General features: G+C 43.1%; 1 protein-coding gene across 1 annotated transcript in view; it reads left to right on the forward strand.

Annotated features, from left to right (window-relative positions):
- Window positions 1–25,838, forward strand: part of mtcl2 (microtubule crosslinking factor 2) — an 86,734-nt gene that overhangs the window by 47,680 nt on the left and 13,216 nt on the right. The window contains exons 5-15 of the mRNA XM_080899928.1: window positions 6,325–6,387; window positions 8,865–9,032; window positions 9,159–9,312; window positions 10,265–10,835; window positions 15,665–15,965; window positions 16,277–16,498; window positions 18,732–18,869; window positions 21,290–21,403; window positions 21,555–21,785; window positions 21,999–22,115; window positions 22,196–22,363. Coding sequence (XP_080756054.1) covers window positions 6,325–6,387; window positions 8,865–9,032; window positions 9,159–9,312; window positions 10,265–10,835; window positions 15,665–15,965; window positions 16,277–16,498; window positions 18,732–18,869; window positions 21,290–21,403; window positions 21,555–21,785; window positions 21,999–22,115; window positions 22,196–22,363 — 2,247 coding nt within the window. The remainder of the gene's footprint in view (window positions 1–6,324; window positions 6,388–8,864; window positions 9,033–9,158; window positions 9,313–10,264; window positions 10,836–15,664; window positions 15,966–16,276; window positions 16,499–18,731; window positions 18,870–21,289; window positions 21,404–21,554; window positions 21,786–21,998; window positions 22,116–22,195; window positions 22,364–25,838) is intronic.

Here is a 25,838-nt window from a genome sequence, read left to right on the forward strand (position 1 = left end):
CGCAGAGAAATGCTATTTCTTCTGTACACATGACAATAAACACTTTGAATCTTTGAATCTTGATTCTAAAAATATTGTCTGCACCGTTTACATCTTATTGAAAAAGTGAGAAAAATGGAAACTCAAACTAAAACCATCGAATTGCAGAAATAATTTGTTTATAATATCATAACCTGTAAAACCACCGGTGTGATTGAAAGTTATAAGCAAATTTAGAAAATGGAAATTTAGAAAAGTTGGAGTTCATGGTCATAACCACAGCAGCCAAAGTGGCTTTATGCTTGAAGCGCTCACAGCAAATGGGCTTATTATTTCCTAATTCAGGACTAGCCGGGTGTTGGAACGTTTTCATGAAATGTGTGTTAAGAGGGTGTGAGAGATACTGCAAAGTATGGAGAAACAGTGTGAGCGTGTAGTAATGAGCTGAGCGGGCTGGGGATTGGGAAAACGTTGGTGTTGCTTTCGTATTATCTGTTCTGCTCCGCTGTGCTCGGAGCGGCTTTGCTCTGTGTGCACGCAGTCGGGAAGAGCTGCTTAACGCTGCTTGTGCATCCTAGGAATTAAGCAAAGGGATTTTTCAACTATAAATATGATGTTGAGATGTGTTCACAACATCACAAGCACACAGTTGTGTTTTGGTGTTGACATTGTTGGATTGTTTCAGTGGGTAAATAGCGAGATTTGAGCAAGATGTGTTAATTTAGCCTGTTTTAGAATGCAAGGCAGTTTATGTCCCCAAAACAGATAAAAAAACAAGATTAATTGCATTTCAAACCTCATTAATGAGCCAATTTAATGATTTGTAGCAGCAAGCGCTGATGATTTGTTGTGTTTTGTTAGCACTAGGAGGGATAGTACTTTCTAATTATCTCCTCCTCTCCCACTTGTCACTCTTCCATTTCTCTGCACCACCATCCATTCTTATCTTGCACACACACACAGACACACACCCGGGTTATGCAACTCGTTATGTGCTGTGCTGTGGCCAGTCTTTGTTCCCGGGTGTGCGGTAGTGATGTCCTGTTCTTTCATGCAGAGACGGCTCCTCTGCCTGAAACAAAGAGAGAGAGAGAGAGTCTGGAGCTTCATCCACTTCAAATAAATCAATTTTCTTTCCAGAAACCTGCGCAATCCCCTTGGCAACCACAAACACACACTTTCACTCAATATTCGAGCAATCTGATCTAAGTTCTACCTTCAGAGTAAATTATTTGCAGCAGTGCATCAGTGACTGAAAGACTCTTGTTTTTCTTCAGACAACAATATTTTTATAAGTGACATAAAAGTTTTGTGATTTAAAATCTGACTTTGCAGCGTTTTGGTGCAGACCTTCTTCAGAATTATGCATAATTATTTATATGTATGCTGTCCATGTCCATGAAATCATTGCTTTGTTTGTGTATCCTGTATCATTATAATAATAACTAACATTGCAACTGACCACGGATGTTATCTGAGCATTCAGTTAGCATTAAATGCTAACCATTTGTTCCAGGAGAGAGTTTTATATAAGCAGAGGATTTATTTTTTTATTTTTTCTCCCCACATTGCAAAGCTATCACATCACAGCCACGTGACTGGTCGGTGCAATGTTGATCCTGGACCAACATTATTACGATAATGCAGACACAACACAACACAGGGATATTAGGCATACCTTTGCTTTGCCGTGTCTACTCGAAAAACAAAATAAAAGGATACCCCTGCATCAAAACTGTTGTGAACTAATCTATGAAATCAGCAAATAGCTTGAAAATGTCACCGTTGGAAAATGTTGGACAGTTGAACAGTGAGTTTGGTAGCCCAGGTTAAGTGTTTGATCCCCACGGATGCCGTGTGTGCAGCCAGCGTACACCTTTAAATCTGTCCATCCGTGTATAGAGGCAGAGAGTGGGACCAGAAAAAAGGCCCTCAGTTTGTGGATGTAAAGACAAAGCTAGACTCCCGTCCTTACAGTCCATTTCTTTCTAGAAGTCCTTTCCTCTCTGCTGTGTCACGCCCAGGGTTTCATGCCCGGTTGGTTTAAGTGAGTCTGTACACTGAAAGCAAATCTGATTTCTTTGCAGTCTCCTCTCTCTCCCCCTCGTTCTCCAGGAGCAGTGTCATGTATTGTCAGTTAACCTGTGTGACGGGCCGTAACCTGACTCGCTGTTAAAACCATTTCCACTCAGAAAGCATGTCAGTTTCTTTCTCTCCAGTCTCTCAAGCTCTCAGCAACAGTAACATCACAATAAAGTCGGTTTTATTTCATTCTTATTCGCTCACATTTTTACATTTTTTGCCCTTTACAGGTGTTGTAATTGCCACATCATGAATTGCAGCGTTGCTTTGTTTAGGTTTTGCCGTTCCTCATTAGCTGCCAAACATTTTAAACATTTTTCATGGCCCTCTTCCAGACTTTCCCAACTTTCCTTCGAGTGTTTGTCTCACTGCGTTTGATCCCACCCTGCTCTGCAGTACCATACGCCATGGCTGGATGAGCTGTGGATCGGATTGGATTGGAAGGAGAAAAGTTTACACTGCTGTGACTCTTCATCCATGACAGAGGAATGACAACATTTCTCTCTTTCACGTTCCCTTTTTCTTCCTCTGCCATTGTTGTTGCTTTCTGTCTCTTTGTCACTGGCCATCTCTTCCTCTTTCCCTCTCTGTCCTGATCTGTTCCCTTTTATCCTGAGGTTCACTCAGGCAATAGTGTTTGACTTTGAAAATCCATCTGTTTGCTCCTCTTTCTGACACTCTCTGGATATGTCATCATTTCCCCCTCACATTTTTTTATCTGTCTCCATCGCCCCTTTCATCAGCATTTCTGCTGCAGAGGATCAACAGTGGGGTTACTGTAAAATAAATCCTGACACAACCTTTGCTGCTGCTGAAAAAGCAGAGGCAGCGGTCAGACGCTATTAAATATGTTATCAGATAACATGGAAGTTGACTTGTTACCGTATCTGCAGCGTAACCGTAGACCTACAGGCTGAGAAACATGAGAAGCAGGCTCAGGCACAGTGTGTGTGCGTTTACATAAAATAATAATGAACATTTCAAAGCATGCTTATGTGAAAATGAGGGTTTGCACATCAAATACACCTGGGTGCCAGGAACAGGAATAGAAATTTGTTAGGTTGTTTTTTATATAGAAGGGTAATGACTGAGGTATAAAAATCCTGCACACAGGTATTTGAGGTATTTCCATCTGTCATAGTTAATGTTAATGTCATTGCATCAATGATCAGCAGAAACATATATATTTACTATATTTAAAAGAACAGCTGCCATCACCATCCTTTTATTCCAGATTCAGACAGTGAAGTTCTCATTTTAGCTGTTAAACTGATAGTTTGGTCAGATTGATGCAGATTGCAGCGAGAAGAACCTCTGACATATCGGTTTATCAGTTTCTGCAATCCAGCCTGTACTGTTTGCTGGTTTTTTTGTTTTCCGTTGTGTAGAGAGTCAGAGGATCACACAGATGACTGACAGTCTGTTGGATTATTGCAAATGTGCAACAGTTTCCTAACATATCAGTTCGTATTCTTTAGAGCTTGTCGTGCTCCTGCCCAGCTCGCTAAAGAATCAGCAGGTAAAGCAGGTTTAAACAAGTCAGGCACACTGGAAAATAACAGATATGCAGACAGGAAATGGACTCAAGTAAATAATAAAATATGCCAGAATTCTCTCTCCTCTTATTGTACACACTGGCTGGCCTGCAGTTACTCTGTGACACTGTATCATATATATTAGGTTGTTCCACAAGATCACTACCTAATGGGACAACTGAATGGACCAGATGTATTGCAAAGAAAGCTATACTTTCCCTGCTGCTGTAATCAATGATGTGTCTCTAAAAGTCTCTAACATCAAAATGTCATTTTGCCTCCCATGTGGGAACAGCAGCCCCTTTTATTTGTCTGGTATAAGAGAAATCCATATCAGAACTCAGCTAGAAGCCAGCTTTAAGTGGCCGTTTACAGAACTGCACTTTTTGGCCCTTTTCCTCATTGGTCTCACTTTTTAACTCGGGAGATTGCTGCTCACCTTTCCTCAGAAAAGGTTTGAGGAACTATTCATTTGCTGCATTTTCAACTCCAATGACAATTTGTCAGACAGAGCAGCGTTTGCTGTTGCTGGAAATTCGTGGATCGCAGTGATTGCTGCCCAGCTGAAAACCTGATCCAACAGTTCTGACATCTGTTCAACCTCCAGCCATAATCAATGGTTCCATTATCAGGCAGGCCTATCGATCAGTGAGTTCAGAGCTTTTAACCACTGTTTGCACTCGATAATAAAATGGTTATAAAATGGGTTGGGAGAGTAAAATAGGACATGGAAAGATGAAAAATTAAAAATCAGGAAATAGCCCAACGAATGATGAGTCGATCATTTGGAAGAAATAAAAGAGCAGAATGCATAAAAAAAACAGAAAGAAGTGAGACAGATTGATAAATGTCCTTCAGTCTGATGCTTCGCTGCAGTACACCTGGTTATAAGATAACATATTTTGAAATTTCCTCCACTTGATAGTGTCCGCGGAGCATTTTAATAATTCACTTAAAGCCTGGTCATTTGGGGGAAAATTAAAAACACACTGTAGATCTAAAAAATGACCCAAGCAGTAGCATTTGTTTATATATTTATGTCGTCCTTTATCACCTTTTTGTTCTATTCATCCCTCCGTTTCTTTCTTTTGTTGTTGGCAGTTCTCATTGCAGAGTAGCTTGTTTCCATGGAAACGGAGTGAGCCAGATGAGCTTGGCTGCTTGCACTGCAGCGTCTGTCCTGTGTGTACATGTGTATGTGTGATGATTGGCTGTAAAGAGAGGGAAGGATGATGATTTATGATAGTCTGATGCACTGGGAAGATAGTTGGACAAACAGTGGATGATGTGTCTGTGTGTCTCTTTATTCTAGCACTTGTACCTCCACCTCACAGCTGTAATTCCACGCTCTTATCAGTGTTGATTCAAGTCTCCACAGAAATGATACACATCACCACTGCAGTGACATCCAAAGCTTAGCCCAAGAGGGAGAGGAAGTGTGTCATATGAAAGAGTGTGTTTGGAATTTCATATTTCTGTGTGTGTGTGTGTGTGTGTGTGTGTGTGTGTGTGTGTGTGTGTGTGTGTGTGTGTGTGTGTGTGTGTGTGTGTGTGTGTGTGTGTGTGGCTTATAAGGTTCTAGAATGATGTTCAGTGGCAGATTAAGGCTCAGATTTGCTGCTGTACATACAATATTGTATTGTTTGTAAGATAATAAGATGACAAGAAAAGAGCTGCTCAAACAAAGATGGTCTGGATATTTTACCACTTACAGGTACACATCAAGCACAGACAGATAAGAAAAGCATTTAATGACTCTGGTGTGCCCATTCATGGCAGTCACGATGAAATTTAAAAAAATAGGTTTTGAGTATTTTAAATATATTTTTCTAATTCTAATGCAGGCCTAAATCTGCCAAAAAGCAGATTTGTATCCAATGTAGCCAATGTCTCATCATCCATTACCTTTTGTACTTTTGAAGATACAACGTCAATGTTTGTGCTGACACCGTTTTTTAAAAAACCAGGAATGACTAATGTCCTTATCCGGTCCACAAGTCTGATTTTGCTCTTTATGTGTGTAAAAAGGGCTTTTTCTCTGTTGTTGCCTTTCACACTTTAAGTCCTTGACATTTATACATTGTGACTGCTCTTGTAGTAGTAGAGAAAACCCAATTTGTTCTACCCATGCATCTTTTTGTGGCAGCAATCTCAGTCCTACCTTTAAGCCTCAATAAACTCTGAATTGGTTTTAAAAGAAAGGAAAAAAATCATTTGAAAGGAAAACTACACTGCACTATGCTGTAAATGGAATTTTTAATGTCTCTAACTTGGATGTTTTGACATAGGAATCTGAAGAGATTGATTTTGTACAGCTTAAACAAACACAACAGGACATGGTAATTAGTGGACCTAAAAGATGCTCGCAGTCCAATGTGGTCACGTTTGGTCGAAGCCAGGGTAGCTGTTTTTCTGGTATTTATGTTTAATTTAAGGATTTAAGTCTCCAGACTGCGGCTTCATGCAGTTACACTGACTTAAATCTGTTATTTAGTGATATTAAAGTGCAAAAGAACCCAAAAATGACGTCCCATTTGCTGCACAAAACAATCCTAATCTGTTTTTGTCTTGATGCTGACAGTTGAGATTACCACTTTTTGATGGCCCTAAGTCCCTGCTCTCTCCTCTTCATTTCAGCCTGAGTCCGTTCTTCATTTTATTGAAACAGTTCACAGTCGATATGGTGTCAAGACTTACTAATGAGGCTCTGTGTGTGTCTTTGTTTCAGAACTCCCAGAAGAAACGAGGAGCACGACCCAACAACAAACCTGACAAAAAGCTCGCCGCACAGGTAAGAACCAAGCACGCACACGTCTGTGTTTTCCTCCAGAAGGTTTAACAAATCAATACGAGACACAATGTGTTGCAGCTTGGGACACTTATAGCAGGAGAGCAAGTGGCATGAGAAGTTACGTCTGTAGGTTTCAGGGACGGAGGGAAACCTTTACAGAACTATACCACTCTTTGCGAACACAGAGTATAACTCCTCCAAAAGCATCTGCAAGGCTGTGATATAATACAACTTTCTTTAATAGATAAACACTCATTCAGGATATTTCTATTTCTTACAGCGAAGCTCCATTCCTGCCTGTCCAGACATCCACAGCTAACGATAACAGCTAAAGATATGAAATATAGATATTAAACTGTATCATATTGTGGTGTAGCTTTTAGTGTCAGCATCGCCGCAGGCAACTGTCACCTCTCTGGGAATGTAATCACATGTGCTGCAGGTGGGCTATGACCGTTATTAGCCCTGATCAAGCAGGAAAAACAGAACAGCGCTGAAATAATTATGAAAAGCTGCCCTCCATGAACGTTCCCAGACATAAATCATACCCTGCACTAGAGTATGATATTGTAAAGCGTAACATGCATATGGAACATGCCATGAGGAGTTGTTATGGTCTCATTTTTATGATGACTAATTTTTATGTGGTTAATAATTGAAAACAGGCAAACAAATAAATTTGAATGCGGATATTTTAGTCACCACTAGAAAAACCCTAACATCTCCTCCGTACGTCTTATTATTTGTTTCAGTCCAAACCTTCACTTGTGTTTTAAGCTTCAGAATAGACGCTGAATGTGTCAAGTTAGGAAACTTCTCATCCTTTCTGTGTTTTGGCCTTACAACTCATGACTTTGTTGTTTGCGCGTCTCTGCTTATTTTGAGCGATTTCCTCTGGGGATCACACTCTTAGCTATCCAAACGGTCTGCTTGCAGTTTGAAGCAGACAGATCAGCAGTTCCCTTCTTCCTTCTCATCTTTACTCTTCTCCATCTTGTCCTGCAGGTGTTTGTACTTCCTGTAATCCTTATCTACTCAGTTCTTGTTTGCTTGGGGAATACAGCTCAAGTCTCAAGATTACACTTTCAGTCTCTCCTTCCTTTTGATTCTGTAGCTTTTTCCTCCACTGTTTTTGAGTCGATCCCCCCTCATTAATCTTCTGAGTCATTAGAAGAGTTTAAACACCGCCCAAAGAATGTGAAAACAGGGACTAAAGAAGTAAGTGGTGTAGGAGCTCAGGTTTTACACAAGAACAAACTACACAGATGCAGAATAAAAACTCAGCAGGCTAACAAATCACCACAGAAGGTGTTTGCAGTGAAGGTAATTATCTACACCGCCATCTCTCTGGCTGCTAACACAAGCCGGGCCCGGGCTCCCATTCCAAGCCACATACCATAAATGGCTGTAAATTCGCTGGCCCTCGTCGAGCTTAATGTGGTTGGAATCGCTCCACAGGCCGTAAAACAAATACAACCACGGAGCTGCATCTGAGGAATGGCTGCACGGGGTCACCTCAGGTCGACAAGGCTTAGTACTGAGTTTAGGATAACAGCACAGGAAAATTGAATCAGGTTATTATACAGCACTTGTGGTTTTATATAGTTATTTTGAGAGACTATAAAGACCTTGAAAAAGGGACCATAATGTTTCACCATTAGCCAGCATGGCCTTAATGTTGCACTGTCTTGTTTAGTTTTTTTCTTTTTTACCAGCAAGCTGACAGAAATACAGAGCCCAAGATATTAAACTTATCAACATCAGAATATAAACCAGTCCTCAGATGATTCACCTTAACCTCTAATGTCATCCACGTCTCAGTCTGGATGGATCTAAAGGTTGCATTCTGTTCATGAAGTGATCTGACCGGTTCTCTTGTTGTGTGTCTGAGTGTGTCTGCAGCTTTGACTTTGTGTGTGTCACTTCGTTCAGCTCTGTATAACCTCTGTCAAAGCTCGACTGTCTGTCGTCGTTACTCACTGAACCTTATCTACTCTTTTTTTCTCTCATTTACTTGTCTTCATTCACTTTTCCATTAAAGTTTTTGCATAAATTATACTAATGGAGCATTATTTAATTATCTTTTCGTTATCATGTATTTATTGTAACACATATAACACAGCTTAATAACAGCTAATTATATTTTTATGACTTTCTAATCATATGATGGACTGCCGTTGCATTTTTACAATTACACTGAAAGGTCTGAGGGTGACTCTCAATTATATCTTAGACCCAAACAACCGGTGCCTTTATTAAATGTATGTGATTTAATTATTTTCATCATTTGGTCATATGCACTTTTGAATCTGAATTAATTTTTATTTTTAATGCAGATGATTCGATACTCAAATGACGACACAGCCCTCTGACATTTCCATAATGCGCTTGTATGCATTTTGGTGTCTTTGTGATGCAGCACTTTTTATAGCATCGTCACCTTTGTGCTCTCTTTTCGTCTTGTCCCGTCGCTGCAGGAGGACAGTTCAGACCTGAAATGTCAACTCCACTTTGCCAAAGAGGAATCAGCCCTGATGTGCAAGAAGCTGACCAAACTGGTGAAGGACAGCGAGGCCATGAAGGAGGAGCTGGCCAAGTACAGGTCGCTCTACGGAGACATCAATGCCTCCCTCACTGTGGAGGAGGTGAGGAAACGATGGGGCTCCTTGACAATTTGCTACAGAGACATTTGAGCCAGTTTGCATTATCTAAAATTAAAGCATGAAGAATTAGGAGGTGAATTACTTTTCTCTGCTCATCTCATCTGTAAGGTTGCTGACTCCCCCCACACCCGTGAGGCAGAAATCAGAGTCCACCTAAAGCTGGTCGAGGAGGAGGCTAACCTACTGAGTCGACGCATTGTGGAGCTGGAGGTGGAGAACAGGGGGCTACGGGCTGAGATGGACGACATGAAGGGCCCGCAAGGTGGTTTGTCTCATCGTTTAATTATTCTGTGGTCCATTTTTCATCTGATCTTCCACCTGCTTGGAGGTGGAGATTATCTTAAATCAGCAGGAAACATTTTGTATTTAGAAATCTTACATAGGAAGTGGCTAGATTAGGAAAAAGACATATGCTGGTATGCTGGCTCCTTTCAGTAAATAATGACCTTATATATACTTGTGTCTGTCACATATTGCATAACATTAGCTGAGGCATGCCAAGCCAGATACATGAGCTGATGTTAGCTGATCTCAGTGCTGGCCCACTTCAGTTGTAAACTTTGTAGATATCCAAGCCTCTTTGCAACCCACCTGCACTTTAGCTGCTCCTTGTGAAGGTGTATCTGACTTAAACAACATCATGGGTTTGGGGTTTTTTTGCCTTTTACCTGGTCTGTTTTGTACTCTGGGCTCTCCGTGCTGCTCTCCCTGCCTCAGGCTTTAAATGTATGTGCACAGAAGGGCAGGAAGGTATGCTTTCCCTTAGGCTTTCAAGGGCAGACAGAGCCATACTGCTCATATAAAATACTGCAGATGGATATAACGTTTTCTTTACTGAAGTTGAAAAACTGGATACTAAAGTGATTAAATTCCTGACTAAAGTAAGGCAGATTTTTGTAAAAGCCAACCCAGTGACCTAAAAGCTCAGGCTTATATGTATATTAGGTCCTTAGCTTCTTTATTTTAATTTTTTTCTTTTCATTTTATATTGTTAAATTGCTTTTGAGACTGTTTTGTAAATTCAGTGATTTTGCTGCTGGGATGATAAGATTGATATGTCCTTGTTAGCTGTGTAGTAAAGATGAGGCTAGAGTCAGTAGCCAGTTAGTATACAGTGCAAAGACTCAAGGAAGATACCAAAAGTATGTTTTTTTTTTTTTTAATTTTTGCCCTTGTTTGTTTTAGCATCTAACTTTTATTGCTTTTCCCCTTAGATGGTCCTCAAGAGCTCAGTGGTGTTGGCGGCGGTCTTGGGGCAGCGCTTGGCCTCACAGCAGGGGCCATGGTGCTTGGCGGCGGGGCTTCATCTGAAAACGTCATGGAGCTCCAGAGACACCTGCAGTTTGTGGAGGAAGAGGCAGAGCTGCTGAGGAGGTCTCTCATTGAGATGGAGGAACAAAATAAACTTCTGATGAACGAGATAAACCGCTATAAATCTGAGCTCCCGCCTCCTGCATCCGCGCTGTCGTCCAACTCATTAATGTCGCTGACAGACGGGATGCTCAACGACAGTCCGGTGCACACGTTACAGGAAGGGTCGGTGCTTATCAGCACTGACACCCCGACTCAGGAGGAGGAGCTCCGACTGGCGACGCTTCAGATTGGAGAACTAAGCGGGAAGGTGAAGAAGCTTCAGTATGAGAATCGCGTGCTTCTGTCCAACCTACAGCGCTGTGATCTGGCTTCCTATCACTCTCCCACCTCTTCATCCTCCTCCTCTTCATTAAGACTGGCTCTGGAGACGGATGCAGAGGCTGGAGACTCAGCTGAGTGCCTCCCCAGCAGGTAATTTCATATTTTCTCTTTTCCTGTTCGGTTTTCAACATTTTTGGGTGGAACTGAGTGGAACTCAAAAATGATCAAGAGAAAGTCACCATCAAAAACCAGATTTGTCATAATACAGCCATCAAACTGGGCCTCAGTCTGATAACAAGACTTAGGCCCCATCCCAGCCTCCACACTTACAGTGGGGCAAAAAAGTATTTAGTCAGCCACCGATTGTGCAAGTTCCCCCACTTAAAATGATGACAGAGGTCAGTAATTTGCACCAGAGGTACACTTCAACTGTGAGATACAGAATGTGAAAAAAAAATCCATGAATTCACATGGTAGGATTTGTAAAGAATTTATTCGTAAATTAGGGTGGAAAATAAGTATTTGGTCACCTCAAACAAGGAAAATCTCTGGCTCTCACAGACCTGTAACGTCTTCTGTAAGAAGCTTTTCTGTCCCCCACTCGTTACCTGTATGAATGGCACCTGTTTGAACTCATCATCTGTATAAAAGACACCTGTCCACAGCCTCAAACAGTCAGACTCCAAACTCCGCCATGGCCAAGACCAAAGAGCTTTCGAAGGACACCAGGAAAAGTATTGTAGACCTGCACCAGACTGGGAAGAGTGAATCTACAATAGGCAAGCAGCTTGGTGTGAAAAAATCAACTGTGGGAGCAATCATCAGAAAATGGAAGACATACAAGACCACTGATAATCTCCCTCGATCTGGGGCTCCACGCAAGATCTCATCCCGTGGGGTCAAAATGATCATGAGAACGGTGAGCAAAGATCCCAGAACCACACGGGGGGACCTGGTGAATGACCTGCAGAGAGCTGGGACCAAAGTAACAAAGGTCACCATCAGTAACACACTACAACGGCAGGGAATCAAATCCCGCAGTGCCAGACGTGTTCCGCTGCTGAAGCCAGTGCATGTCCAGGCCCGTCTGAAGTTTGCCAGAGAGCACATGGATGATACAGCAGAGGATTGGGAGAATGTCGTGTGGTCAGATGAAACCAAAGTAGAACTTTTTGGTATAAACTCAACTCGTCGTGTTTGGAGGAAGAAGAATACTGAGTTGCATCCCAAGAACACCATACCTACTGTGAAGCATGGGGGTGGAAACATCATGCTATGGGGCTGTTTTTCTGCCAAGGGGACAGGACGACTGATCCGTGTTAAGGACAGAATGAATGGGGCCATGTATCGTGAGATTTTGAGCCAAAACCTCCTTCCATCAGTGAGAACTTTGAAGATGAAACGAGGCTGGGTCTTCCAACATGACAATGATCCAAAACACACCGCCCGGGCAACAAAGGAGTGGCTCCGTAAGAAGCATTTGAAAGTCCTGGAGTGGCCTAGCCAGTCTCCAGACCTCAACCCCATAGAAAATCTGTGGCGGGAGTTGAAAGTCCGTGTTGCTCGGCGACAGCCCCAAAACATCACTGCTCTCGAGAAGATCTGCATGGAGGAATGGGCCAAAATACCAGCTACTGTGTGTGCAAACCTGGTAAAGACCTATAGTAAACGTTTGACCTCTGTTATTGCCAACAAAGGTTATGTTACAAAGTATTGAGTTGTATTTTTGTTATTGGCCAAATACTTATTTTCCACCCTGATTTACGAATAAATTCTTTACAAATCCTACCATGTGGATTCATGGATTTTTTTTTCACATTCTGTCTCTCACAGTTGAAGTGTACCTCTGGTGCAAATTACTGACCTCTGTCATCATTTTAGGTGGGGGAACTTGCACAACCGGTGGCTGACTAAATACTTTTTTGCCCCACTGTACAGATTCACAGATTTTGAGTCACGTTTTCTTTCAATTGTGAGGTCTCCCTCCCTCTTCCCGCTCCACCACAACCACCCACACATGCAGGGCCTTGGAGTAGGGGTATGTCACCAGGGTGCAGAGGAGGCTACCCCCCCCCCCTGTCCCCTTCTGGCTGCCTCTGCCTCAATTTTATCCCACAACTTAGACATTCACATTACTCACACTCTCATTACACATACATATAGGATCTTGGGGGTGGGCACGATACACGGAGTCCAAAGTACCATCAGGGTGTACACCCCACCCCTGGCATCGTTGCCCACCTCTCAATTTTAAATACACGTAGACATTGAGGGCTAGCAGGAGGGACCATGCGCTTACCTGCTGCTCTCTGGCAGGTAGCTCCATGCCCTCCTGGGTTTTAAATGCACCTTAGAACACACATGCATCAACATTACAATGAGCAGGTGGAGGGAGGTTCGGAGTCTTCTCTCACCCCCGTTCTCTGCGACCTGCTGGAGCAGGGGGGCTAGGAGGAGGAGTTGGCCGTCCGACTGCGGTCTGGAGTGTGGAGCCTTCCTGCTGCTGCGGAGTCGGGGCGGTCTGCCTCCCCCCACCGCAGGGAAAAGGGAAACACCACCTGGGTCTGGGTGCAGTTCCCCCCTCCAGGGGCGGGGGCACCTAGACCCGGTTTGTAGAGTACGCTTGGGGAGTGTGATCGTGTGTACAACGTCTCTTTATGTCTGTCTCCACGTTGGTTGAGTGTGGAGTAAGTGCATATGAGAGCATGAGGGTGGGAATGGATGTTTGTATCTGTGTGTGGCTGTATGTCTGTGTCTATATGTCAGGTTGGGTGTCAGACGCCACCTCTCTGGGGACATCTCAGGCCCTCCAAGGTTTGGAGGCCTATCTCCCCCTACCACCACTTCCCCTGCCAGTGGCGGACCCCCTCAGACATCGGTGCGTTGGTGGTTCTTTGTGTCCGGGGATGGGCGTCCAGGTACACACCGGCTCACTCCTTGGCGGCCGCTTATCGGGGCCTGGAGCCTGGGGCTCGCTCGGGCCACTTCGGAGGTGGGGTGCCCCCGGCCTCTCGGCCTGGGGCTCGGTCACTCAGGCGCAGCTGGCTGCCGGCGGAGCTCACGGGCGCGTCACTGCAACTCCCCCTGGCTTCTGCTCCGCGGCTGCTGAGTGAGCCCTCATCTGGGACTCTCCTCAGCTCTTTCTGGGACAGTGGCGCGGCTGCCCCTCTGTTGGTCTTCCTTGGTCTGTTGTGTTCTGGGGGCCTCTGGATGTCTGGAGTTTTGATCTCCTCCACACCTGCTTCATGCCCTGGAGGACGGGGCTGTGGCCCCCCCACACCCTCTAGCAGATTATTACATGAAGGAACCTTTAAAAAAAAAAAAAAAAACAAGCGCGTCCATGCTCACAGGTGTACACACGGGTGATCACACCCACAAACTACACCCTTTTTGGCTCCTACCTCAAAGCACACTGTGTTCTGTTGATCTTATGTGCTGCACAATAATGTTTAACATTTAGTATTTACTGTCATATTCCCATATATCATTGTGATGTTGTTTATTCTATTACTCTTGTTCTCTTCTGCTTGCTTTCTTTTTTCTTTCTCAGCAGGTGATCCAGGTGATTGATATATGCATTTTTTTTTCTCTGCCCGTTCTGTTGGTTTTTGTCTTTTGCCCTTCTCCCCTGTACCTCTTCTCAGCTGTTTCTCTTTCCCTCTTTCTTTCTCCCCTTCTTTCCCCCAGTCAAGTCTGTCCCGTATTCAGTAAGTGAAAATAAAATAAACAATAAAAGGTGAATCAAATGGACCATTACGGCAAGGCTGGGATGGTCAGTTTGGTAAAGTAAATCCGTTGGGCATCTTTCTTTGCCTTTAGACAACAATTCTGATGGCAAAAGAGCCAAACGGGACAGGCCAAAAAAAAAAAAAAAAAAAAAAAAAAATTGTGAGGTCTTAAGGGTGTCCCACTGTGAAAATAACATGCAAAAAAACTCTAAAGTTGACTTTTTGAGTCTTTTATTTAATTTCAGTAAATCTGCATTTCTGCAAATTTTACCTAAATGGAATTACACAAATTTCATAACATTGTGGCGAAACACGGGGTTCCTGATCGTAATTATAGACGAGCAGACATAATGATAAGGAAACGATCACAGGAGCAGCCATGTTGTTCAAGTAGAACTGGTGCATTAACTAAAAAATGTAAACGAAGAAAGTCTCACGCCTTCAATTATAAGAAACATGTTGTGACGTTGTTAAGGTAACATCATTGCAATATGTCTCAAAATGCTCTATTAATACTATTTGCAGGCTCATGAACTCACACACTGCGGCACTGCTGCTGCACACACAGGCGACGTCATTCAAACCTGTGAGGGTTTCGTGTTTTGGGCGTTGGGTGAACATTAGAACTGGACTTAAGAGACTTTATGAGCCGGTGCTGCACAATGTTTTGAGTTAAATGGTAGCTCATCTGAGCATGTGAAAAAGAATGTTTTTCATATGAGTACATAGAGTCCAGTGAAAAACTGTATAAGCTGCTATCATTCAGCAGCTTATACAACAGCTTTAATAGGAGTAACTTGAAGTCATCATTTTCTGTATGACTTCCTCAGTCTCTCATATCATTGTGGAGAAATTTTGACCCACTCTTCTTTATGATGTTGCTTCGGTTCATTGGGGTTTGCAGGCTTATTGCGCAGCTCTCCTAAGCTTTTTAATCAGGTTCACGTCCGTCTCTACTTTGATTGGACCATTGCAACACTTTAATTTGCTGCTGTTTTGGGGATTCCTGTCTGGTTGCATGAGTCGGTTTGGGCTGGGCTTTAGCTGACAGACAGACGGCTTCACATTAAGGCCCAACAGCCAAATCAAAACAGTGTTAATAAAGGAATCAGAACAATATTACAGGGATTGAAAGGGAAGCATTTATCCTGTAGGGAACATCAATATGTGTTGAAATATTTTGCAAAAAGTGCAAAATATATACACCACATATCAGCTATTAATACTAAAATCTTTTTGTTTTTCCATCAGTCCACCGCAGCGCAAGGAGCCGGTAGGGGGTGAGAATGACGCCCTAGAGATTAAGGAACAGAAAAAGAAGATTGAGGACAATGCTGACGCCACAACATCGCTGCCTGTGTGCCTGGGGCAGAAGGACCATGATGCCTTGCTAGCCATGAGGGACCAGGCTCGCTTGGTTTCTACAGCTATACAGCTCCTGACCTCCCCCGAGTCTAACTGCCTCTCTTCATCCCCATCCATCTTTCACAAGGTCTGCAACAGTGAGGCAGCAGAGCCGTGTGATCTGGAGAAACCGCAGCCTCACAGCCAGGTACGTGTCCTCTGTTTTGTCTCTTGTTGTTCTTCAGATTAAAAGACACAGCTTCTCAGTAAGTTCATGAGCATTTTAAATAGTGGCAAAGTGGAGCTTTTTGCATTTCTTTGATTCAGGGTTACTGCAAGAGTGTGAAACACTAGCCTAGGAGACAAATGTCTGCTTCATTCTCTCTGGAATTTTTTTGCTACTGGTCGTGCAGCCACCTGCAGATTAAGCCCTGCAGCTCATCGTTTATCAACTCTAGCCTGTCCCTCACACAGCCAGTAATGACTGTAGGATAAGTTCAGTTATTTCTGCGTCCTCAGATCTCAGGGCTGTCTGATCTGGCCGACCATCCTCTCGTTGGTGCTCTGACCAGCAGGCTTCAGGCCCTGCACAGCCAGCTTCAGTCCTTTGTGGAGAAAGTAGACAGCCTGGGTAGGACCCCAGCGGGTGGCAGGGACCTTGAGTTGGAAGGGGAGTCGCCTTGCACCTCCACCTCCTGCTCTGGAGACGGCCAGGATCCACAGAACAGGGTGGAGGAGAAGGTAAAAGAAAAGGAACACTCCCCTTTTCTCACTAATCATCACGCTTTTCTTTTATTCCGTATGTTTTTGTTTTTTCAAGCTTTTCTGTCATTTTTCTGTTCTAGTTTATTTCTCTGTTCTTTCAGTGCCTACTGTTAGTTTGGCTGACCAGCACTCCCAGTTCCATTTCAACATGCTGCTTTAGTTTCTCCTCACGGTGAAGAATGAGCTTTACACGGCACGCTCAAATCATCCCAAACGTTAAAATAAAATTTCATGTCTTTCTCTCTTATCATTTTAAATTAACTTCAGTAATTCAAGCCCTACAGATAAGGGGAAAAACAAAGATGTCTTGACTTTGATGCAATCAGATTTGAGCTGCCAGTGTAAGCCTCTCCACGTGATGTTATCCGTGTCCTCTGCATGCCGTTGAGTTGTCTCCTAACCTGTATTTAGCTGCTGCTTTAGGCCTCAAATGGAGCCTGTTTGATGCATGCATATAGTGACATTATTAAGCTTATATAAAGTTCTGTTTAATCAATATATACCAAATACACAGAGAGAAGCCAGAAGCTGACTATAGAATAATCATCTCTTAACAGAAAATTAAAAAAAAAACCAAAAATAGAATAATTGTGTGTGTTCTGTGTGTTTTAGTTGCTCTTCAGTTTATGACTTTATTTATATTAGTTTCTATTTACTGCACAGCGATCCATTTTTGTCACAAACACAAAATGCGGAGAACGAAAAACTCTGTGCTATTGAAATGATTAGGGACGATGTGAGAATCCAGGTTGTCCAAACTGATTTGTCGAAAGCAGCAGAAAGCCAAAGTGAAGCCGCTCTAAGAAGATTTCCAATCATGCTTCATTTGAAACGCTCCACTCGGAAGTTCTTGGCGCACAGTCAATTGTCACACACTGAGGATTTACTCTCAGCACCAAATGTATTTTCAACTATCAGATGGCCCATAAAAAGTCCAATATGGGATCCACGATTCTTTTAAAAAGTGCACTGGAATCAGTCGAGGCTATGGCTTTACTCGGCTGACTTGTCCTAATGTGATGACTCGTTTTTATTTTCCCGCCATCAACTGTTGGGAATACATTTTAAAATTACATAAAATCTGATGAGACTCAAACAGTAATGTTGGGGTGGGAGGGTGGGTCAGGGGTAAATTCTACCACTGCATTACCATTTTTTCCCCCATTTGTTTAAAATTCAAGTCTTTCGTAACTTATTAGCAGACAAAATATGGAGACCTCTGGAATGTTTTGTTGTGCCTTCATGGAGAGAAATTTGTATCGACTCTGATCTGATCGAGGTGTTGCTTGGAAGCCACTGTGATGAAATTCTACGTAGTTTTAAGTGAAACTAGTAAAATGCAATGTTTAGACTCCATTAGAGGCCAATTCTGAGTTCCAACCCCCCTCCGATCTCCCTTTTCCTCCCTCTCTCCCCTCTTTCTCTCTGCACGGGCACCATATCCGATCGATTTCTGCACTTGACCTCACCCTTCCCCACCTTTCCTCAAACCTTCTTTTTGCCACTGCTCCACACATCCTCACATAACTTCCTCACCCGTCCTCTTCCTCGCACCCCTCACATCCCTTTCTTCCAACTCCTTTCACATCTTGCATCAAAACCCGTTTTTCCTCCTCCTCACCTTGTTGCCCCTCCGCTCTGACCTTTCATCCTAACTGCCTTACTCCTTCTCTTCTCCTCCCATTCGTCTTTTTCTCCCCTCTCTCCTTCTCCGTTTCCTCCTCTCCCTCCCATTGCTGTTTTTACCCCCGTCTCTCCATCCTTCATGCTCTTCTGCGTCCCGTTACCTTCCCTCTGTCGTGCCCCCTCAGCCGTTCATTCTACCCTCCATCCTCCTCTTCTTTCTCTTCTCCACTCTTTCCTTCTCTTCTCTGACCAAGCTCTTTTTCCTCTACATCCTCTTCTTTGTCTTGTGAGGCCCATAAGTCATTATTTGTTCTGTTTTTTTGTTTAGTTTTTATGTAATATTGTCACATTGATAGGAGCCATTTTGGTTGTATTGTTTTTTCTTATTGTTGTATTTGTTTGTCCTGCTTTCTGTCATTTCCTCTGTTTTGCTTGTTTTTGTTTGTTTGTTTGTTTGGGTTTTTTTACTCCACAATTCCTCCTCCCCCATCTCTCCCTCTCTCTCTCTCCCTCTCTCTCTCCTCTATGATTCTTTTCTGTTTGTTTTCTTTTTCTTCATTAACTTGCCCATGCATGCATGCAGCAGCCTGATTTTAGGGACCAGTTGGAGCCAGAAGCAAATGATGAAACCGAGGAGAACAGCCAATCAGACAGCAACGAGTTGCAAAATCAGGAAACCATCCAGCTGCAACATGAGGAGAAGGAGACAGATGGTGCAAAGGTGAGAGGCTCAAAAGCACAATCCGTGACATTGTGACATGCACAAAGATGCGCAGGAGGCCTGAAATTTCAGAGCTGGTCCATCTCGCGGCTGACAGCTAACACAGTTACTTAGAGCCTGGAACCAGTGCTTTAATATCAGATTTCTTACTCTCTTTTAACACTGAGTATTAATATTTATTTATCACTGAATATGTTTGTTATGTGATTGGATTTTCCACATGCGTGGGTGTACGAGGACATACTGTAGCCTGAGGTTACTGGTGCCTTACATTTGTAGCAACCTCACGCTAACAACACAGTGTTGTAAACAAACAGTGACTTCACTGTCAGCCGGGGTACTGACAGGAAGACCTTTGTCTGGTTGACTTTTTGGTGGTGTGTTTCCGTGATAAGCAAGCCTGTGTGTGTTTGCCTCTTTATCTAAGGGGGGGACTAAAATAGAATGACGGAAAAATATTGAATGCCAAATAGTAAAAATAGAGTAGAGCAGTGACAAAGCATGGGGAGAAGCCAGCATTCAGCAGAAACATGCAGTACAGTGCAAAAGTCTCGAGCCACCCCCTCGTTTCTTGAGGTCTTTTTTTGCTGCTTTCACAATAATAGTGTCTTATGGAGCGATTCATCCAAATGTAAACATTTTAGTTCAAACTGACATCAGTATCTATAAATGAGACAGAGAGATATTACAGTGACTGTCTACAGCCATCTGTAAAACACAGTAGGGGTGCTGTCATGGTTTGGTGCAGCATTTTAATCAGTGGTGTTGTCATAAGATTGTCAACACAGAAAAGTACCACCAGATTTAATCCGCCACGCAATATCATCTGGAAAGTGGCTGATTAGCAAAAGCTTCATTTTTCCACATGACAATGACTCCAAACACACTGAGAATGAAGTAAAAGTATATCAACAGGATACCTGATCATACAATAGACCTCAGTGTTATTGAAGCATGCAAGATCATTTTGACAGAGAACAAAAAGCAGCCAACATCCAAAGAAGAGCTTTAAGAACTTTACTTTCAGTAAATCGCTGCTCCCATTTCCAAATATAAAATATAAAACATGACCGATGGGTCAGGACTTTTGTACTGTACTGCATGCTGTACAATAATAAATGGCACTGTTTATATTGTACAGGCAGTGGAGCTGGGTTTGTTGTCTTTATACTAAGCTAAGCTAGCCAAAAATAGTTTCACTGTTTGTGCATAGCATAAAGATTAGACAGCTGGATGAAGCAGTAAGAATGGCTCTGACCAAAAAATATATTAAAAAAAATCACCTATTAGCATTCAGGAATTAGCCTTTTTTTCACCTGAATACTCTGACTTTTAACTCAGTTACATTTATATAGCGCCAGTTCGCAACAAAAGTCACCTCAAGGCTGTTAATACTATGGGGGAAATACCCTACTGTATTAGAGAAAAAACCCCATCAATTAGATGATCTCCTATGAGCAAGCACTTGGCAACAGTGGGAAGATAGATTTACCGGTACCTGGTTTATTGCCATCACACATGAGGTCACACCATCAGGGGACTTAAGTCAGTGACTTAAGGCACAGCTGCTGGTGATCAAGAATTGTAAAACCCTAATAACATGCTGCTTTTATATTATGGTTTTCAGCCGATTAAACAAGGCACATCATCCAGTTATTATGAGAGTGGAACTGATCCCACAAATAAAGAGAGGCTCGTAAAAGGCTAATAAATACTTGGAAAACTCTTTTTAGCATTGTATTCCAATTCAAATCACCATATTTAAAAGCATAAAAGTGTGATGAGTTATTGAAATTATTCCCAAACCTCGATACAAGATTTGCTCTGCTATTATCAGCCTCTGATGCTGTAGCGCATTTTCCGTGGGTAGCTGCCACCTTTTCAGAGTGAGTGAGTGAGTCACTGTTGGAACAGAGTTTCTGAGTAGTTTTTCTAGCTGAAGGTGAAGGCCGGGTGGTGCCCCTGATGGAGGGTGATGGAGGGCGGAAGCTGAGCCCAGTGGAGGGTGAAACAGGACATTAAGGGTACAGAAGCAGGTCGATGGATCGCACTCACTCAGCAGCCAAATGAGGCATGGGGAAAGCATGAGATCAAGCCAGTGTGTGTGTGTGTGTGTAGGCTTACAGCAGCTCGCCACAGTTGATGTGTGATTTAAAGGCTGTTGTATCACAAACCTACCGTAATATGGATTAGGATACTCACTCTTGGCTGTTTCTTACTTTTTTCCATTTGCTTTCTTGACCACTTACCTCCCATTACGGTGTCCGTTTATCTTATTCATCATCCTTCTCTTTGATTGCTTACTTTCATCTGTTATCCTACCAACATGTTTCCCTTTCAACTGCGATTGCCATTCCTTTGTTTGTTTTCCCCTGCCTCCTTTAACGCCTCCTCACTCTTCTGTCCCGTCTTCCATGCAGCTCAGCGATCTTCAGGTTCGGCTCTCAGAAGCGGAGGAGTCGGTTCGAGGAACTCAGGAGGATCTGAAAAAAGAGAGGCAGGGTCATAAAGAAATTGCTGTTAAACTCACACAGGTCAGTTTGCACCCTTGAATACAATTGATTGTCTCAGTGATCTGTTCTGACTGGATCTAAAGATTTAACAAATTATTTAGGTGTTTTAAGAGAATGAATAGGCATTTGGTGACTGCTTGGGCTACTGTGTGTTTACTGTTGTTTCTCTTAGCTCCAGGAGGAGCATCAGAAAGCCATGCTCCGACGAGACTTCCAGCTACAGAGTCTGGGTCTCCAGGCGCGGCTTCAGAAGAAGTTGTGGTGCCAGGAGAGGACTCTGCTGGTCCAGGAGTCGCAGCACCTCAAACAGGCCCTTTTACTGCTCAGCCTCAAACTACGCTGCTTCCTCAAACAGTGGAGGCTTGGCTGCAAGAAAGACACAGAGTGGAAGGACGTCCTGGAGGTACGAGGGAGTGGAAACTGCAATCTGTGGAAGCCGGTCCATAGTTCAGTTTGCCGTTGTTTTGAGCAGAAACATTTATTTATATGAAGCTTGTCTGTGTGTAATTCTACTTTTTCTTTAAAATGTCCAAGCTTCAAGATTTAGCTTCAGGTTCCCTCTAAAATACTGGAATATGTGATCTCAGATGCTGCTGTTCTGTGATTGGTTCTTTAGATAAACAGCCTGAAAGATCTCTACCTGCTACTGGAAGAGGAGAACCTGCCGAGCCCTACCCACCAGACTGACAAGAGAGCTCCTGCAGACGAACAGCCACTCAGCCCGACTATAAAGGTCGGACAAGTGAAGCTCGTGCACACGCGCACACGCATGCTCGCACACGCTTACGTGGATTACTTGTGTTTCCCTTGCAGTCGAGCGCTGTGAGCAGCACTTTGGCAGACCTAAAGGTCGCGCTGCAGGACCTAAGCGGAGAGTTGCGACAAGAGAGACAAGGCTCACAGGAACTCACTCAACAGTTCGCAAAGGCCAAGGCATCATGGGAAGTGGAGAGGACCGAACTAAAGAGCCTCATAACACAGGTAAGGAGGAAGAAGTGCTGCTGCTGTAAAGAAGTTTCCAAACTGATCATTAGGACGCTAAACAAAAACGTGTTAATGAGGTCCAGTAATACAGAAAATGCATCGTAACGGTTCAATTTTCCTGTCCTGTAAACAGCTGGTTTAATTTCTACTGCTTGGAGTGCAAATTAGACAGATGTTGGCGTTTAACAGTCATGAGCTATTCATGCTCAGACTGTTGAGTAGAGCGAAAAGAATACTGAGCAAGGAAAAAAGTAGTGCAAGTATTAGGTGTAGGTGAAATGCCCCCAGGTCAAAATGAACTACTTCTAAATCTGAGTGATTTCTGTCACAAGCATTTTGTATAACCATACTGTACACCAGCTGGGCCACGTGTTGCTTTGAAGTGTCCGATAGTCTTTTTGACAAGTGGTTTTTAAAATTAATGGCATCCTAAGGGTTCAATTTCATCTTCTCCATCTGTCGCATGTTTTGTGTTTGTCCATTTGAGCTTTTTATCCCCCACCTCCCCCCTCCTGTGCCTTTCTGTCTTGTCTACAGGCAGTAAGTAATGGTTTTAATGTCTCCTCCCCCTTCTCCTCTCTCATTGTCTCTCCGTCTATCTCATAACAGCAGTCGAGGCGGTAATATTGTTAATTAACAGCCTCTGAGATAGAACGTTGGCTGTGTGTTACCGCCCAGTAATTGAGACGGAAAGAGAAGGAAGAGAGATAAATGAGAGGAGACGGAGAGGCCTCTTAATGTTAAGCAATTAAATGGTGAATGGTCCGTGCTTATATAGCGACTTTTAACCTTAGCTAGGTTCTACAAAGCACTTTACACACGGACACATCTGTCATGCTCTGGCCCACAGAGGACGATTACTATTATTTTGGTCCTGATCTAAGTTTGCAAAAACATATTTTCTATGTCCCGATGCATGTGGTAATTGCTACCCGGTTATAAGTTAAATTGTAAACGGTCATTAAATTACAAATACAGTTTGGAAATAAAGTCCATCACACGTGCAGTTTTCTGTTAGAACCTATAAAAGCACACGGTGATTTCAAAGGCATCTACAGAAAAGCACCAAACTCCACATTTGACCTGAAATGAGATTAAAATAATGCTTGATTTGGTCCCCGTTTGTAAAGAAACAAAAGAATCCAAACAAAGACCGATGGAGGCATCAATCATTGTCATGATGAGAGAGATTCAGGTCTTGCGCTGGTGTCCAAGTCCTCTGATTGGCAGCTGGAGATGAGAGCACTGTGACGTAGATGCAGGTTGCTTCCCAAGAACAAATTTACTGACACACGATTGCTGCCTTAATCAAAGATTGACTCCACCTGGCTGTGATTCATTACGGGTGAGGCAATTTATTGCATTGCCAAAGCATGCGCACACTTAAGAAACATTTATTGCATCTGAACATTTTCCACCTTATCACAAATGTTCTCAGAATGACAAACGAACATCTGTGCTACACATTTACACCCTTATTCCCCTTCCTGCCCTTTACAAACAAAGTATGTGTTACCCTGGCTGAGATGCCACAGCTGGAACCAATCTCTCCTCAGCCAGCAACACACACTGTAAAGTATGCCATCAATTTGGCTTGCATGTGTGTGAGTGTGAGTGTGTGTGCGCACATTCAGCACCTAGTCGACCACATCATTGCCAAGGCTTCCTGGCAACACGTAGTGAATCCTCCAGCTGTTGCTTCATTGGACGAGTCAAGTCAATTTCAAACTCCGTCCTATCTGTCAAACAGCTTTACTGCAAATTAGCTTCGCCATTCAGCGTCAATACACAAACACTGTCAGCGAGGTAGAAAGCATATGCAGAACCCCGAAAGCATGCAGGACAACGCCGTCTCGTTTAGTTTTTTTCTTAATCACTCATCCGTAATGACTGACTGTAGGGCACGTTATGAACACCTGCGATCTCCGTGATGACAGAGTGCACAGCGGGAAGCACTGATCGCTCGTTCATCAAATCTGTTGAGTTCCCTTCGCTCTTGCCACTCAAAAGCAGGTGCAACTCATAAGTAAAAGACAAACTGTTTTTTGTTTTTTTTAAATAAGACATCCCCTTAGCTGATCTGTCTAAAACAAGTCAGTGTAGCTCCTCCTACTTTAAAGCCCCACCCCCAAGGCAGATTTATTTTTGCAGTCAGAGGGTTTGAATAGCACATGCTCACAGACATCACGTAGAGCCAAGAAAAGAAAAGAACTGTCTGAAATATAACTGAGAGCAGTCTGAAGCCTGAGCTTTTGGCTTTTAGGCATTACTTATTCTTATTACAGAATCTGACATCAGTATATGTAATTACGGCCATATTTATATGAGCTTAGAATTCAGTAGAAAAGCATAATAGGTACAAAGGTCTGGTTTGATTCACGCAACAAGAGCTGTTTGGTGGAGAGGCTTCTTTGCTTTGTTTCCATGAGTGATGTCAAACAGTCCACAGAGACATCAGTTAGTTTAACAGCTGGTGGCTGGTATAGGATAAAGGTAATTATTAACAGATAACTTTGCTGTTTAGTAAATATGGAAATAGCACATATATACACAGTGAGGCCATTGTTGTATTTCTGAAAATATTTGCTTCTATGAGCAGTTACACATGTTCAGACTGAATATTAAGTGGGAAAAAAAAATTGAATAAAACTGCTCAAAAGCCGCATGATGAATGTGTGAAATGTGAAGGTAAACAATCTTATACCCAAAACGATTCTTTACACATGATCTGAAGTATTTTGGGGGATTCTGGTTAATAAACCACGATGTAGTGATTTACACATTTGCCTACCAAGCAGAACATATGTGGTTTGATCCTGGGAGGAGGCACTGATCCCTCTGGGGCTGCATCTGGTCTAAAAAATAAATAAATGAAATCTTCTAAATCAAACATGCAGAGCTACCGGCTGTGCGGATCCCTTGTGAATAAAGGAGTGGCCGAGAGCAGCTCTCTCATTCTCTGATTATTAAACCAACTCTGCTGTTTCATTATTAAAGTTTTAGCTGAATAAATTGAATTTGCTAACTTGTGGGTAACGAGTCATGAACCAGATGGCTCTGATGCACCAGTAAATGCCAGTCATCCTGTGAAATAGCCTCCCCCTCACCGCCTCAGTAGTAAACCTCGTTAAGACGTGGGGCTCGTTAGGCCGTCTTCATCATTAACAAGAAATACTACTTTGCGTTGGAGACATGGAGTTGGGCTTAGCATGTGCGATGGCCTGACAGTTCCATTAGCACCATAAACGGATGAATCGAAGGAGGATTGATAGGTCCGGAGATGTGTGGGTGGGTGCGTTTTGTGTGTGCGCCTGTATGTCAAACTGATGGGACCGGCAGTGTGGTGAGCTATGAGGCTCAGACAGAGAAAAAGAAGAAGCAGGACTGCTCATAAAAATTTCAAGCTATCCCACCTACAGGCTCCGTGACAGAAGGCCAGATTTATGGAGAGTGAAAAAAGGGGTGGTAGAGC

The sequence above is a fragment of the Rhamphochromis sp. 'chilingali' genome (assembly GCF_963969265.1).
Source record: "Rhamphochromis sp. 'chilingali' genome assembly, chromosome: 12".
Classification (NCBI taxonomy): domain Eukaryota; kingdom Metazoa; phylum Chordata; class Actinopteri; order Cichliformes; family Cichlidae; genus Rhamphochromis; species Rhamphochromis sp. 'chilingali'.